The 16999-nt window shown below is 46.5% G+C and overlaps 1 protein-coding gene across 2 annotated transcripts in view; it reads left to right on the top strand.

The window, feature by feature from the left end:
- LOC119433682 (26S proteasome non-ATPase regulatory subunit 2-like) overlaps positions 1–16955 on the top strand; it is a 56216-nt gene extending 39261 nt beyond the window's left edge. The window contains exons 18-22 of one of the 2 annotated variants that reach the window (XM_049658592.1): positions 6317–6538; positions 7037–7155; positions 8660–8774; positions 16478–16578; positions 16937–16955. In XM_049658592.1, the coding sequence (XP_049514549.1) occupies positions 6317–6538; positions 7037–7155; positions 8660–8774; positions 16478–16545 (524 nt within the window). In that variant the 3' untranslated portion in view covers positions 16546–16578; positions 16937–16955. Of the gene's footprint in view, positions 1–6316; positions 6539–7036; positions 7156–8659; positions 8775–16477; positions 16590–16936 lie in introns of those variants that run through there. The other variant, XM_037700932.2, reaches the window with a different exon arrangement.
- Positions 16956–16999: the final 44 nt, after the last annotated feature.

Raw genomic sequence — 16999 nt, 5'->3', positions numbered from 1 at the left:
TAAGCTTAGCTAGGGCCCGCGTGTGCGTGACCAGGCCCGGCCTGTAAGAGAAAAAAAATCTTTTTTTTTTACTTACAGATTGTACCGTATCTTTCAGCCTCACGTTCTCGAGGTTTAATCAGCTGCAGTATATAAGCAATAAAAGGCCGAAATCTTTGTTTCTCCCACGGGAACATCAGTAATCCGGCCCAATGCCTGTGCTGCTATTTTTCCGCTGGTGCCCATGCACTTACCTTGATTTGTACGATATGGTTATAGGATGTCTTTATGTATGCAAATATACAGGGTGTTTCATTTTAGCTGAACCAAATTGTTTAAAATTGCCTGTTGCAGATTGCACAATTATATAATAATCCTTGATATAAACTACTCGATGAGGCGGTCATTACTTCCAAGAGAAAACAGAACGCCTAATAGACCGATCCCACCGGCCAGTTTCACGACGCCACCGCTGCCGCGGTGCATGCTGGTACTTGTAGTCATCCGGCCGCTCCAGCCGCCCGGAGTGCCTGTACGTCCTGTTTCCGAACGATTTTTCGCAATTTTTATGGTTCGTCTAGAGCCATCGTGTGATGGGTGGATTGACCTGCTGCGTTCCTGGGTGCTACAACAACCACACAAGAGAAAAAGGCTTCGGATTCTATGTGTTTTCTAAAGAGCGAAAGCTTCGAGAGACGTGGATCCAACGGATTAATAACTGGTAATGGTAATACACAGCGCGAGAAGAAACACGGGGACGAATAGCGGCCGCATTTCGATGTTGGCAAAATGCGAAAACACCCGTGTACTTAGATTTCCCGGAATTTATAGATTATTTGTCAATTATCGATTAGCTATTGATTGGCTATCGCAAGGTACTGGCCACGTATTTGGGCTACCAAGTCATCTCCAGCATTTCCCGAAATTTATTGATTATTGATCGATTATCGATTAGCTATTGATTAGCTATCAATTGACTATCGCAAGGTATTGGCCACGTATTTGGGCTAGGCTAAGAACTGCGAAGTCATCCCCAGCATTTTCAAAATTAATTGATTATTGATTAGCTATTGATTGGCTATCGCAAGGTATTGGCCACGTATTTGGGCTAGGTTAAGCACTACCAAGTCATGCGTAGCATTTTCCGGAATTTATTAATTATTGATCGATTATCGATTAGCTATTGTTAGCTATATATTGGCTATCGCAAGGTATGGGCCACGTATTTGGGCTAGGCTAAGAACTACGAAGTCATCCCCACCATTTTCGGGAATTTATTGATCGATTATTGATTAGCTATCTATTGGCTATTGCAAGGGATTGGCCACGTTTTGGGCTAGGCTAAGCACTTCCAAGTCACCCCCAGCATTTCCCGAAATTTATTGATTATTGATCGATTATTGATCAGCTATTGATTAGCTATTGCAGGTATTGGACACGTATTTGAGCTAGGCTAAGAACTGCCAAGTCATCCCCAGCATTTTCCGGAATTTATTGATTATTCATCGATTATCGATTAGCTATTGATTGGTTATCGTAAGGTATTGGCCACGTATTTGGGCTAGGCTAAGCACTACCAAGTCATATGCCAAGCATTTTCCGGAATTTATGGATTATTGATCAATTAGCTATTGATTGGCTATCGCAAGGTATTGGCTACGTACTTGGGCTGGGCTAAGCACTACCAAGTCATCCCCAGAATTTCCCGGAATTTATTGATTATTGATAGATTATCGATTAGCTATTCATTGGCTATCGATGACTTGGCGATGATTGGCTATCTGCGTTTTTATGTTAAAAACCACCGCCTAGCTTACCTAAGAACTTCTAGACATCGCGTTACCGAAGTCTGCAAGTCGTGCGCGAAACCCATGTAAAGGTAAAAAGTTTCGGCGCCGCATTTCAAACCTGTCTCCAACAGGTATACAACTCCTATTATGTCCGTCGCTAAGCAAGCATAACGTTTCAGTCACCGAGATGCACGTGTGCAAAAATAGTAACGTAAAACGACTGCGTACTTCAGCATGTACTACATAAAAAGCTCGAACAAATACGATACTCAACGCGTAATCAGTAGGTAACAACCGAAATGATAGAGCAGCAGGCACTTTTCAACGTTGGCCTCGCATGCTGCAATAAACAGCCGATGTAATTTCTTAAAGGACATGACGAATGTTTCTCGGTGGTGGAGTCGCAGAGATGTCTGGGAAGCTCGCGCGCAGCACTCAACGAGCGCGGACTGCGGTGGTTTGGTTGACCAGTTGACTACAACCAAGATGGTGGCAGTGCTACTTCCGGAAAAGCGGCGCATGCGCAGATCGGTCGGTGGGATCGGTCTATTGGAGAATTAACATAATTACGCTAATTATCTTTTTCATTAATTATTTTATGGCACATCTTTCAATCTACGAATTATAGCCGCTGAGTTCGCAGGCGTATCCACTTGGAACGAATTCTCAGGACTGAACCAGTTTCGAGATAATAATTTTCAAAGTGTCCGACGTAATCAATCAAATCAATTTATTCTCCAATTTACATGCTTGACGGTCATTTTGGACTAAAAGCTACATACGTAGCTTGACGTGACCCGAAACACCACGCAAGGCAATAGTACGTCAGCAAACAGTGTGCGCACATGTACAATAATTCACATATATTTCCAGCTGTCGCTGGAATTCCTCACGGACGAAATAGCTATGAACGGAAAAACAGAATATTTCCGTCACGGCGAGTTAAGAGAATTAGGAAAAGTTTCAACAGAATGCATTTTAACCACACTACAATAGCAATCATCATCATCGTCATCATCATCATCAGCCTATATAAACTATACAATAGCAATACTAGTTATACAAAACAAGGCAACACCAGCTATACAATATAGCATGAGACTGAATTTTACCAGATTAACATTTGCTAATAAAACTAAACAGGATGTACATTATATACTCAGAGCCATACACGAAGACAGAATAATAATCACATCAGATATATTACAAGCTACCAACGTATGGGCTGAGTTCTTTCTTACTGAAATTATCGACATTTTTGTATTTGTTCAAAGTGAATGGTAGGTTATGTATTAACGACCGATGCTTGTAGAGTGTCCTGAAGTATGGAATTGACCATATCTCAGGATTTCTTGTGTTCGCATTAATGTGACGACGCTCTAAGGAGAATAATTGTTTTATGTAGTTCCAAGCTAATTCTGACGCGGCTGGCCTAATGAATGGTCAAAACGCGTAATTGAATATTTAAGATAATTACGCTAATTAACTTTTTAATTATTCATTTTACGGCACATCTTTCAATCTACGAATTATAGCCGCTGCGTTCGCAAGGGGTATCCACTTGGAATGAATTCTCAGGACTGAACCAGTTTCGAGATTAATTTTCAAAGTGTCCGACGAAATGAATGGGCGTTCCAGTTACCTTTTTGAGGAAAATGCTGTTTTATGCATTGACGCACAAAAGTAACTGGCCTTAGCGCTAAATAGTATCGACACTGGTAATAGTGCAATCGCAAAAGCGGTAACATGGAAATGGTTTGAGGAGTGGTTCTTTGTATAATTTATTTTTCCTTACGCGGAAACAATGTTTGTTTTTGTGGAAAATAAAAATAGCGTAGCACTGCCGGTGCAATGCTAAAGAGACAGCGGACCTGATGGGCACCTAACTAATCCTGGCTTTTGGGCTAGGCTAAGTACTACCAAGTCATCCCCAGCATTGCCCGTAATTTATTTATAATTCATTGATTATTGATGAGCTATTTATTGGCTTTCGATTTTCTATCGCAAGATATTGGCCACGTATTTGGGCTAGGCTAAGCACTACCAAGTCACCTACAGAAGTTTCCAGAATTTATTGGTTATTGATCAATTATCGACTAGCTATTGATTGGCTATCAATTGCCTATCGATGACTGACTATGTTTAAGTAGTCCCCACCATTCTTAGCTATACTTATCCAGGCTCAGCTTCGCTAGTTCACAGGTGTATGTGCCACTGCGCTTGGACCCTTTCTACACTGCTACCAGGATCGGCACATTTTTTTTAGATTCAGCAGACACATTGCGCCCGGCTGAAACAGCTCGGCTGTTAAAATGAGAACATCATCTGTTTTACTATTTTCTTCGATAAGATATACAGTCATCCGATAAGATATAGAGTCAAGAGAGCGGTGTGGATCAGAGAACAGGGATAACCGATATTCTAGTTGACATTAAGCGGAAAAAATGAAGCTGGGCAGGCCATGTAATACGTAGGATGGATAACCGATGGACCATTAGAGCTACAGAATGGATACGAAGAGAAGGGAAGTGCAGTCTAGGACGGCAGAAAACTAGGTGGGGTGATGAAGTTAGAAAATTCGCAGGCGCAAATTGGAATCGCCTATTGCAAGACAGGGTTAATGGGAGATCGCAGGGAGAGGCCTTCGTCCTGCAGTGGACATAAATATAGGCTGATGATGATGATGACAGTCATTTTTCACGTGTGACTTCAGCTTGGCACAGAATGCATTGAAGCATGTAATGCATAACGGTTGCGTGTGCTCGAAGGCCTACTTAAGTCCTTTAATGAGCGGACCCGAGTCTGGCCCGGGCCCGTGGCTTCAAGCCCGAGTCCGGCCCAGGCCCGCGGCCTCAAGCCCGAGCCCGGCCCAGGCCCGTGGCTTTAAGCCCGGGCCCGGCCCGAGCCCGCCAAAAAAACGCTTCGGGCGGCCCGGGCCCGTGCAGAGCTCTAGGCGTGCCTTGAAAATGCTTGGCTACGCGTAACCGTCCTTGCAGCTTCCGAGATCCACGCAAGGTGGTCGCTTGCTCATCTCGAAGGCAGTATCATCGTTGCGGTTGGACTGGAGCAGGGTGCTGCACGCTGTCGCACGCCCAGTTTGGTCGCGTTTTCATGCTTTGGGCACTTCGCGTGTGTCCTCTTTTTACCGAGACCGGGTTCGAAGCCTTCGTTTAGCAGTAAGACAATTTAAAAAACGTTCTATATCTGGACGCAGTTTCCATAGGGAGGGTCATAAAATCACAAGTGCACTGAAATGTGGTCTTCGTAACTGATACATCATTATATCTGGGATAGTTATAAGTGGGTTACATACCGTATTTTTGCGCGTATAACTCACATCAGAGTTGGAAAAAATTTTACAGTAAAGTGCAGGTTATATGCGAATTTCGCCTTGAAGTATGGCTTCACGGCAACACTGCAACGCACGAAGTGCTGCCATGAAGCCACACCTCAAGGCAAGGTTCTCCACCATTCAAAGTTTTGTTATCCCCTAGGGAACCCCACCCTCTCCACACCCCTGCATGTTGAAGCTCCCTTCTCCCCTCTTTACAGGTCGCCACTTTGCTTTTAGTAGTTGTGAATAGTGCACGTGGCGCCGGCAAACTCGGTACATCACCTGTTTCCACAGCGCTCCCTCAGTCCGTGTGAAGTGCTTCTCGATAAGGCAGTGAGCCAAATTACCGTTGGGATTTTTGGCTTGGCCATGTTTTCTCTGTCGCCATTGCCCATGCGAGGGCTTCTCCTTCCGCGCTGTCATATGCTGTCATGTGAGTGCTAGCTGCAAAGTGATCCAATTGACGTCACATATCACATGACTGATTTGTCCGCGATAACACCTGGCGTGCAAATCCAGCTTTGTCAGCATCGCCGAAGAAGGGGGGAACCGAGCCACTGGCCGCAGAAACGACGTAGACTAATCGTGCATCTGCGAGTGCAGACTGCTTTTGTAAAGATTTGAACGTTGTTGTATTAGTTATTTCTGTGGATTATACGCGTGGGTATTTCCCCCCCACCCCCCAATCTGTTGTAATTTGGGGTGCGGGTTATATGAAGTGGTGTGGACAGTTGTGTCAAATTACTTTGTTGCATTATCATTTTGTTCTGGTTTGTAAACTCTTCCAAGAGCCATGTGTGTTTCCACTGAAGCTGTGCCAATATGTGCGTGCAGCTATGTCATGTATGCACCATTTGGGAAGCATTTTAATCTATTACTTTTTGTCACCTGCTACTTTATCATTGGTGCATAGGGGGCTTCAGCTACTATTAGTATGCCTGAATGCATTAGCATTTAGCTCAGCAGGTCCAAAACTTCCTGAATGCAAGGTAAGGAAGCCATGAACATCCACAAAGCATGACTGTGCAGGTGCCTTGAGTTCAGAAATTACCTAATGCAAAACAAACTGCCATTTCAAAATACTCTTATTATATTGCTGTCATGTGTGTTCTGTTTATGCTTTTTCCCATGTGGATTTATATTTTTCACTGCCATATAAGTAAGCATGTGAAAGTCTACACATTCTGATTGTGCTTTGCGTCTTGCTGTGCAGGCACCAACAATGCCCGGCTGGCGGCCATGCTGCGGCAGCTGGCACAGTACCATGCCAAGGACCCAAACCATCTGTTCATGGTGCGGTTAGCGCAGGGTCTGGCACACATGGGCAAAGGCACGCTCACCCTGGGCCCCTACCACAGTGACCGGCAGCTCATGAGCCCTGTGGCCACTGCAGGACTGCTCACCACCTTGCTGGCCTTCCTCGACGTCAAAAACAGTGAGTGCTGCCACTCCACTACTAACCTGTAGCCTGTGTGCTACAGTACATTGCTACAGTGCTTAGACACTACTGACTACTTCATTAGAGACTACAGACTACTTCACGGCAGCACAGTTGAGGTGGTAATGGTGGCATTAGAGCAGTATTGGTGTGCCGAAGCTGCACATTTTCAGCTTCACATGGCTGAATGGCGGTCTCACTGGTTTTGAAAATCACATTTGTGAGGCACAAGGAGCAAGACATAAGGCAATCAACTTCCTTTTCTTGTTGCCTTGTGACAGGAAACCCTCTGGTTTGAGCACCGCTCTAGAATAGTTGAAGGCAAATTCCTCTCCTTCTGTTGCCTAAAGCATAGCCACTCTCAAAAACAAAGTGGAGGTGTCCATCACTGGCACTAGTATGCTGGCCTTCATTGAATGCGCCCTTTGAAGCTATTGCTGTTTTTCATGGATCCAGCATTGAATGTGTGGTGTGTGACCATCTCTCTCCCTGCAGTCATCCTGGGCAAGTCCCACTACCTGCTGTACTGCCTTGTCACGGCCATCCAGCCTCGCATGTTGGTCACATTCAACGAGAAGCTGGAGCCACTGCCTGTTCCTGTCCGAGTCGGACAGGTGAGAATGCTTCTATGTGTACTGCTTCAGCACAGATGAATGATGCTTTGCAGCAATTCTCCTTCTGCTGTGTGGTGTCAGGGGTCATATTGCAAGTTTCGTTGTGATAGGGCTGTCATCACAGACCCAGCATGCTTTGTATTTAATCTAGCAGTGTCAGCCCATCCTTTCTCAGCCAATATGCTCTGCAAGTAGGCCTTCAATTGGGGTCATTTGGTTATACAGTGGAACCTCGTTGATACGATTCTGCGTAATACCTTTTTCAGGATGATACTTAATTTAACGGGACAGAACACACACCGCACTTGCGTGCCCTGTGTAGTGTGTGGTCCATCTCATGTGTAGCCTGCTGAGTGTTTTTAGGAGCTCCTTAGGCTCCTAAAGAAGCTCCTTAGGCTCTCAGGATGTCTGTTGTTGCCGTCGTCGTCGTAGCTCCCCGTCGCGCACGCAGCGCGCATACTGACCGCGCACAGGCGTTGTGCTGCACCGCTCCGAAACCCCTCTCTGAGCAAGCGCACGACGTCATGCGCAGAACCATTCGCAGAGCGCGCGCGGCGCACATACCGGCCGCGCGCAAGTGTTGCGCCGGCGCTGCGTCGCTGTCGCTACACTTAGCACTGCAGTATGGAGGGGCGCGAACGTAAGCACAAGCGTCGTGACTTTGATCCTACACTTCAAGAATGAGACGCGGCAGCCCAACGGCAACGCTGCGAAGCTAACCCCGAGCTACGAGCACGAGAAGCAGCAGCACGCCGGCAACGGCAGCAAGACCCCGAAGCGAAAGCTCGAGCAGCAGCCGTAATCGTCCAAGGAGCTTCGCTCCATCATCAGCATTCACTTCGTGGATCGGCTGCCAATTTTTGTTGCAACTTTCGCCTGGTCAGCCAAGTACTGTGCACTCGCTATACAGCAAGCCTACATTTCAAGTGTGTAGTGTACATTCAATGAGCGTTTTAGCTTATCATATGCAGTAAACCTTTTCATTACATGTAGCACTCCTTCAGAAAAATTATCCCAAAATTCAGCACCATATCGCCCCAATATTCTTAGGTTAGATATTCGCACACCCCCTATATTTCAGGCGTGGGTTTTGCGGACCCCCAAAAATGGCTTTATGCAATTTGAGAACTGGCCTAGAGCACCACAGCAGTGCCACTGCACTGCTCAGGCATAGTTCTGGCTGACTCGCCAATTTGTGAAATTTATTAAGAAACTCACAGCCTAACTAAAAATCCTGCTCCAGACAGTCACTAGAATTCAACTATTTTTTTGAAGTGCAGCAAGATTTATTCATATTGGTTAAAGGTTGCCATGTGAGAGCATTTCTGTTTCGCATTTATTTGAATAGAGGAAATAAGTGTTGACCTGTTGCTAATGCTACCATTCAACACTGAATAGTCCAACTGCACTCATTTGCAGCTAGGATAGAAACATGCATGCATCTTTGCATCAATCAGTTAATTGTGTGGCTAAATAGCAGTGTCTGTCTGCTCTGACACTGCAGGCTGTCGATGTGGTGGGACAGGCCGGAAAGCCCAAGACCATCACAGGTTTCCAGACACACACAACTCCAGTCCTGCTGGCCTATGGAGAGCGAGCAGAACTTGCCACTGAGGAGTGTATCCTTTTATGAAGTTCCTGTTCTCAAGCCATTTATCAATTACCTCATGAGCTGCTCAATGTACATTTCCTTGTTTCCAGATCAGGGCCTCTCAAGGTAAGTCTAGTGGAAGCAAAGGGTTTGCAGGCAGCATTTTTTTGCACCCCGCTTGCATCATCATCCTGTAAATGTTGCCGCCTGTTCGTCTCCACTTTTCATTGGCTGCCTGCTGTTAAGAAACAGTATGCACTTACTCTTTTAAAGTTGAACCTCTGTATAATGGAGTAATATATACAGCAAAAAAACTTAAATTGCGGTCAAGTCTAGGCTTTTAGGTTTCAGCAATAAAAACTTTCCTAGAATAGTCCTTGGTAGATAGCAACTTCTCTTAAACATTTATGAATTCCCCAACACATTGATGCACACATCATTTCACTTGTGCATGATCAATTCCGTGTTGGGTAATGTTTTCTATTTCTTGTCGCTAATATCACGAGAGACATGCAAGTGTAGCAGGTACAGTGTAGACCGCTTATAACGTAAGTCGCCGGAGTCACAAATATCCACACTATAAGCGGTACCACACTATAACCAAAGCAACAAGGTCCACACATATGCAAAACATGTGCACCGTGCCGCCACGCGTATGCGACAGTCGAGGAATGCGGCTAGAACGTTTGCATTCAATTTACAGTCGAATCTCGTTAATTCGAACCAAATCACGCGGCGGCGCCTCAGACCGGCATTGCTCCGGCACCACCATAGAGTAAAAGCCTAGGAGAGAACCCTCAAGGCTCAATGTCGCGCGTGAACAAAACAAAAAAAAAAGAAAGAAAAAAATGCTGCGGAAATTTCACCCTCTCTTAAAATGGCAAGGTCGCCGATTCTGCGTTGCGCCGGAACATGCGTGTGCGTGCCGACGTCTCAGCCACACTACTGTAGCCACGTGTAGAAAATGGCAGTGAACCCTTCTTTCTCCTTTATGCTTCTACGTTCTAGTCACGTGTTGGCCTTGCACGCTGTGGCTACAGCGCAGAGGGAAGCAGCGGCGCTGTCCCTGGCCGGCCAACAAAATTGCCCTCGCCGGCAAACGCCCGCTTCCCGATAACAGCAGGACGGGGAGGGGAGCTGGCGCCGGGCTGGCTGGAGCGGTGGCGCCTGCATGGCGGCGGGCGCGCACAGTGACAGTCGAAAGTGACGGCGAGGGGACCCACCGAAGCGGCGGAGTTGCCGATGCGAAATTCACTTCCCTGCCGCCCTCCTCCCTCACATTCCACGGTCTCCGCGCGCGCCCTTTGCCGTGCAGTGCCTGAGCCGCCCTGCTCCCCGAAGTTTCGTTTACTGCCGTTATCTTGAAGCGAGCGTTGGCAATTTCGTCGCCTTCGCTCGCTATGCATGCCGTGATATTTCACGACTCGCACTCAAGATTCTGGTTTCAGCCTCACTGGCTGTTCGTTCGCACCACGTGCCCTTCTCCTCCACTTCGTCTCTCTTTCTTCCTCGAGCACTCCTCGGGGCGCCCGTTAGCGGGGAGCGTTCGCCGTCTCCGCTGACTTCCGTACTCCCAGGCAGCCGCACTGTAGCCGGTATTTCGTTTCCCGCAACTGCACTATAAGCGATACATGTATACATGGAGTGCTGTGGTAAAATTAACGGGAGTCTGAAAAGACCGCACTATATCCGGTCCTGCACTATAAGCGGTTACATTATAAATGGTCTATACTGTATCTTGATACTAGCTTTCTCTGCTACACTGACCCATTGCTACTGGCATTACATTTTTGACATCATTTTTCCAGATAAAATGAATGTACAAGTCCTCCAAGCGCTAGAAAAAATACTGGCAAATGTCAGAGAACCAAATATTTTACTAGTTATGAACCAGCTTCAGTTTCGGTACCAGAATGTGGATGCATGACACACTGGCTCTGACATCAAAGCTTTGACAACCCTACCAGACTTTCCTGACTGTGGCTACTGGGTGCTGCAGCTGTCTTGCCAAATAGCTAAAAAAAATTTAATTATGTGCCCAATGGTGGGATCGAACCTCGGTCCCCCAGCATGGCAGCCCTATGCTCTAAGCATTAGGCCACAATCACACGTATACAGTGAAATCTCGATCTTCAGGGCACCACGGTAATGGTTTGTTATTCTGAAAAGTCGTTATAGTGAAAGCCCCAAAATTAACCATTCCGCCCATCAACTCATCAGTTCATAAATTGTCACCATATGAGCTATCCACGAAGATGTCGCTGTTGGCTCTCAGCCCGCGCTGTTGCTATTTGCCATACATTCCAGCCCCACGCACCGTGTATGAGTGACGTGCTCAAAACAGACGCTGACGCCGAGAAAACTATTGACAAAAAAGAAGCTCCATGTTGCCTCCAAAGCGCAACGTTTCTTGTTGTTTTTCACATTCCTTGCCGTGGACACCGCAACTGTCTCTCACTCGAGGCGGACAAAGTGTGATCGTGTAGCCAGTACGGCTGCAGAAAGAAGCGCAAAAGAGGTGCATGGAAATAAGGACGAAAGAAGGAAGAGACCTGCCTCCGTTGCTAGGTGACACTTGTCTGGGCGGAGCATGTGCTCACAAAACCTGATGCGTCGTCACCTCCAGGGGATGGGGTAGCAGCAGCTTGGGAGCCCCTGTACAAATACTCCAGCTTAGGAGTATTCGTACAGTCCTGCGCTTGACAATCGCCACTTCGGGACATTTTCAGAAAGAATGGCTCACCTGACTGTTCAGCTGACACTGTTACCTTGCCTCAGAACGAAAAAGTGCGAGTTGAGAGCTATGCCTAACCTGGTGCGCAGCCTCTCGCCATGCTGGTCCCGCTGCTTTACTGAGCTGCGATGTCGGAATATCAGTCCACGGGCGTTGGGGCACACTGCGTCGCTGTAGAGCGCAAGGGCGCCATCCTAAACCAGCGACAGACCCATTGCAACTCACGCCGGCGTGTCATCGGAAAAGGCGTGAGCGAAAGAACCTGTGAGCCGTTTCCCTTGTGCAGGGGTTCTCAGGTACGTTCATCCCAGGGAACCCTGCTAAGCTCCATAAAGTGCCAAGGAACCCCCCCCCCCCCCCCGATTTAACCGAATTATCGAGGGTATCAAGAAAACAAACAAATGCTGCACTACGTCAACACGCTTTTGTTTACTCAATGAATCGTCAAATCTTGTTTCTATTTAGCACAAGACCAATGCGGAAGCTGAAATTCTCTTCATCTCATGACTGATTAGCGCTAGCAGCGGCGAAGGCCTCGGCGACATCCTTCGCGGCGCGCGTTTTCATCTGAGGCGCTTTGCACCAACGGGTGCACATCCCGATTATTTTTCGCCACTCGGCTGCTCGCCAACAAATTGTCCGTCCATCGCGATGTAGCCGGTGCTTTTTATCTTCGACAGCTTTTCACTGAGTAAAGCGAAACTACTGCTTGCCGCAACCGCTGTCGACGAAACCGCGGCCGCTATCGACGCGATCATGGACGGCGACCTTGCGGTTCAGAAGGCAGACGGCTGACGCACGCACGAAGTCAAAACGAAACTACGGTTCGCTGCAAGAAGTGTGGACGAAACCGCGGCCGCTATCGACGCGATCATGGACGGCGACCTTGCGGTTCAGAAGGCAGACGGCTGACGCACGCACGAAGTCAAAACGAAACTACGGTTCGCTGCAAGAAGTGTGGACGAAACCGCGGCCGCTATCGACGCGATCATGGACGGCGACCTTGCGGTTCAGAAGGCAGACGGCTGACGCACGCACGAAGTCAAAACGAAACTACGGTTCGCTGCAAGAAGTGTGGACGAAACCGCGGCCGCTATCGACGCGATCATGGACGGCCACTTAACGGTTCAGAAGGCAGGCGGCTGACAGACGCACCAAGTCAAAACGAAACTACCTTTCGCTGCAAGAAGTGCGGACGAAACTGCGGTCGCTATCGACGCTGCCATGGGAGGCGACTACGCAGTTGTGAAGGCACGCAGCAGACGCGCGCATCGAGTGAAAATGAAACTACTATTTGCCGCAACCGCTGCGGACGAAATTGCGGTGGTTATCGACGCGATCAGAGATAGCGACTACGCACTTACGGAGGCACGCGACTAGCCGCGAACGCCGTGTTACGCGTGGCGATAAACGCAAGAATAAAGGCTTTAAAGGCACAATTAGGCACGAAGCGCTTCGGCGTTGCTGTCAGTCACGTGCCGCGTACGATTGCCGCTGCGGACCACGGTGCAAGCTGAGGACCACGGCGATGCGGACTGCGCCGCTTCGTTCGGTTAGACGCTACGCCGTTCTCGCTCTTCTGCGGCGCTCATTTGCGGTGCTCCGCGTTTTTTTTTTTTTTTTTTTTTCCCTCCAACGTATAGGTAAGTGCGCACGCTATCGGCACCTACCCTATCTACAAGATAGGCGCATGGTGGTAAGTTACGGCCTCCGAGATTCAAGTGCGAAAGCTTAGGCGCGCTGCCCGTTCTCAGAGGTTGGGTGGCTACAAGCTGCTTGCGTATTTATTGCGCAGTTCGCGCGTTGCTGTTACGCACTGTGATGTACTTTTTGACACTCGGGCATGAGTAATGGAGGTTCTTTGGATCAAGCGCACCTCATGTTCGCCGTTTTAGACACTTGTCGAGAGCGGGACCAGGGAAAATTTATCAGTGGCTCGCGGAACCCCGAGCAGGGGCCTGCGGAACCCGTAGGTTCCGCGGAACCCACTTTGAGAACCCATGCCCTTGTGACATGCCACTGTCACCGATTCGCGTGATTGTCTCGCTGCTTTCGAGGCTTTTTCAGAACTTGTGGAGTGATTATCGTGGGCGATTGGCCTTTCAAGAGGTGGCGACCCCGCTTTCCAATGCTGGGTGCCAGAATGTTTTTTTCTTCTTAAGCATCATCTCGGGTTTTTCAAACCCATGCACCGCGGCATCCGCTTTCTGCGCCTTGTCGTCTGCTAGCCTCCTGTTTCAGCTGCTGTTACTGGAAATCTAAGAAACCCCCAAATTTTAAATATTAGTTCATGGTACTGAGGTGTTAACATGACAAGGAAACTGAATAACGATCATTACACTGAAAGGTTTGGTATTCTTAAGTTAGTAGTAATAAAATATTTTTACATTGAAACTATAAGAAGTCAGCAGGGGTTTTCTGAAAAGTTTGTTAATGTGGGATTCATAGTAGCGAGATTTTACTGTATACTTATATCGTGCCAATGCCAACTGCAGTAGAACCCCGATTATACGACTTTCAGGGCATCACGAAAAACGAAGAATATAGGCAGTGACGCTCAGTCTTTGCCCAAAAAACGGGTACAGACCGCCTGAATAAGCCCGCAGCATGAATCTGCACTGCTCCAAGGAAGGTAGAATAAATTATAAAACAATTACCGTAAATGCACGTATTTTCCATGAATTTCGTTGCTTGAACTCAAATAATGGCAAAATTGTCCATTTTAAAACAACTGCTATAAATCCTGCAATTTCTGCGTTACATTGGCAACCTGTAACTTTGTCTCGATCCAGTCAATAGACAAGTCAACTGAAGTCGGAACTTATTTTTGATTGGAATCGACGCTGTTTTTCGCTGTGATTGTGACTAGTTACGATGCCACAATACCCTACGGCCTTTTGCGGTTCGACTCCGTTTATTAGAGACGTTATGGCGACGCAGCACATTTGGTATGACAGCCGCTTCGAGAGACTAGCAATTTGTCTCGACGTCAACGAGTCGATGATTTGCGGATGGCAGGACCAGTGGCAGGCCCTCTTTTAGTGCTAGGCCAGTCGAAAAGGCTCTGTGGATCTCGAAGTGACCTGGTACTGACCCCGAATGAAATGTTTGTGCAGTCTTTTAAGAAGTACTTAAATCTCGAACAAGCTCGACGGCATAGAAGATGACTTGATCCTCGGGCGATAACTTCTGGAGATACAGTCGAACCCGGATATATCGAATTTGAAGGGGATTACAAAATAGTTCGATATGTAGGTAATTCGGTATATAAAATAAACATTTTATACACAAAATTTCAAGGGGATTTTACTGCTGTTCATTATACACAATAATTCATTATATCCCGGTTCGATATATCGAGGTTCGACTGTAGTTTCACTTTCGCGAGACTCCGCTCATCCCGGCATCGAACCCCTCGAAGTACGGCCGACAGCTCTGTTGGCACTGATATCGTGCTTAGGTCAGCACCAGAAACACTTAGTAGGGACGCTTTCAGTGCCGAAAAACTATCTACGAAAGTGATCGCTCGAGAATACCGCCCAAGGAATGCACCGTCTCCTCTTCAGACGACGATCATGAGTGAAGAGAACTAGTTTCCGAATTGCGATTCCTTGAATAAAGGTGCCATTTCTTTTTCCGTTCATCTCGCATTACATTCGAGGTTTTATTTTTGTTATTTCGCGTGGACTGGAAAGTCGCCCCTCACATTACAATCGCTGTCATGTTGCATTCAGGTAAATACGGCATTGCACACCCGTTATCAGCTGGCTGCAGTATGCTCACACGCCAACCTGTGTCTACTTAGGGTTTTTTATTTTTTTTATTTTTTCTTCTTCTTCTTTATTGCTTTTTCTCAGATGGTTCTGAGAGGCCCTGTCGTACGAGGCAGGGTCGGAGTAAAATTGCGTCATATAATCGAGATTTGTAATACATTATTTCTGTTTGCGTTTTGCCATGACCAAACCAATCCTTCGTAAAATGCAGGTGGTCACATGACTGGGGGACTTATAATCGAGGTTCCACTGAAGCTCTTTGAGGTGATCGCAGCGTGTGTCACATTGCCTAGCACAAGTGCACTAGAGCACCTGTGGGCATGCCAGTTTCCTTTATGTCGGCGATGCAAAAACAAAATAGGCGAATTTATAGCATTTTATTATACACTTCACGAAATCTTCACTTTACGTAGATTCCAAGGTGTTACTTTTTTAGCAACGTTGCTATTTGGCCTATTTCGGGAACTTGTGTATCTCAGTCACAAGTCAGTTTCGATGGCGATCGAGCTTGATTTCTCAATTAAGATTGGCTCTTTTCTGCAGCTTGTGCAATGAAGCCAATCATAATCGAGAAATATGATTTCGATTGGACTTGATCGCGATCAAGCATGCCTTGTGTGACCGGGGTATTAATAAACTTGTTCAAAGTATGTGGCTAGCATATGCCATCCTGCTCTGTGACATGAGGGCGGTGAAGGTATCATCACAGCTCCTTTATATGCATTTTTTTGCAATCTTGCACCATGCCATCTTTCAAAACCTTTAAAACTTTGTGAACACAGATTCCTTTTCATAAAACTTAACGCAACCGTCTTGAATGAACCCAAATTCTTAAACGTAACAAAAAATTTCTGAGAGTTGGCAAGTATGTAACAATGTCAATAGAGCAATGTCCAGGGCAACAACTTTGTTTGGAATACAGTGGGAATACTATTTTAGCATATTGCAGAAAATAACTTGAGCATTATTGCCCAATCACTGGCTTTACCTGTAATCTTGGTTACCTGTAATCTTCATTACCGAGCTGGATTGAGTTACTTTTGTTTGTGTTGCTATGTTACAATTGCACTTTTCTCTGTGAAGATTCCCGCAGATGTCATTGGAGATGATAAAGCAATATAACGATATCAGGAGTTATGCTTGGTAGTAACTTTTGTTGAATAATTGCTAACTGCAGTGTGTGCTATGCATCAACATCTTTCAACCTTGACTTTGTCTGCACAGACATTTCTCTCACACCTGTCCTGGAAGGTTTCGTCATCTTGAGGAAGAATGAAAACTATGCAGCATGAAATCACTTGTGCATACTAACTTAATAAAAAAAAGTTTTGAACTGTAGATGTACCATGGCTCAAGTTACTGCATCCAGTATGAAGACAAGATAATGTTTTTGCACGGTAGATTTCATTTTTATTGCTGGAAAGAATGAAAGAAAGGTGACCCAGTATGAAAATTACCTGACCTGCAGGCTTGCACTTGTGACTACCAAGACATAATGAAATAATGCACAGCAGAAGTATAAATACTGAAAGCCTTTGGCCTCTCCAGCTTTACACTTGTTTGCCGTTACTTGTCGCAGTCAAGCTCTGGTGCCAATGCAAGGTCTCCACACCCGATTTCAGTGGTGTTAATCTTTAGGCTTGGATGTGGGTTGTCTGTGCGATATCCAGCAATAAAAAAAAGTTTTGAACTGTAGATGTACCATGGCTCAAGTTACTGCATCCAGTATGAAGACAAGATAATGTT

Source organism: Dermacentor silvarum, chromosome 11 (genome assembly GCF_013339745.2).
Source record: "Dermacentor silvarum isolate Dsil-2018 chromosome 11, BIME_Dsil_1.4, whole genome shotgun sequence".
In the NCBI taxonomy this organism is placed as follows: domain Eukaryota; kingdom Metazoa; phylum Arthropoda; class Arachnida; order Ixodida; family Ixodidae; genus Dermacentor; species Dermacentor silvarum.
This window is presented reverse-complemented; position numbering and strand designations above follow the sequence as displayed.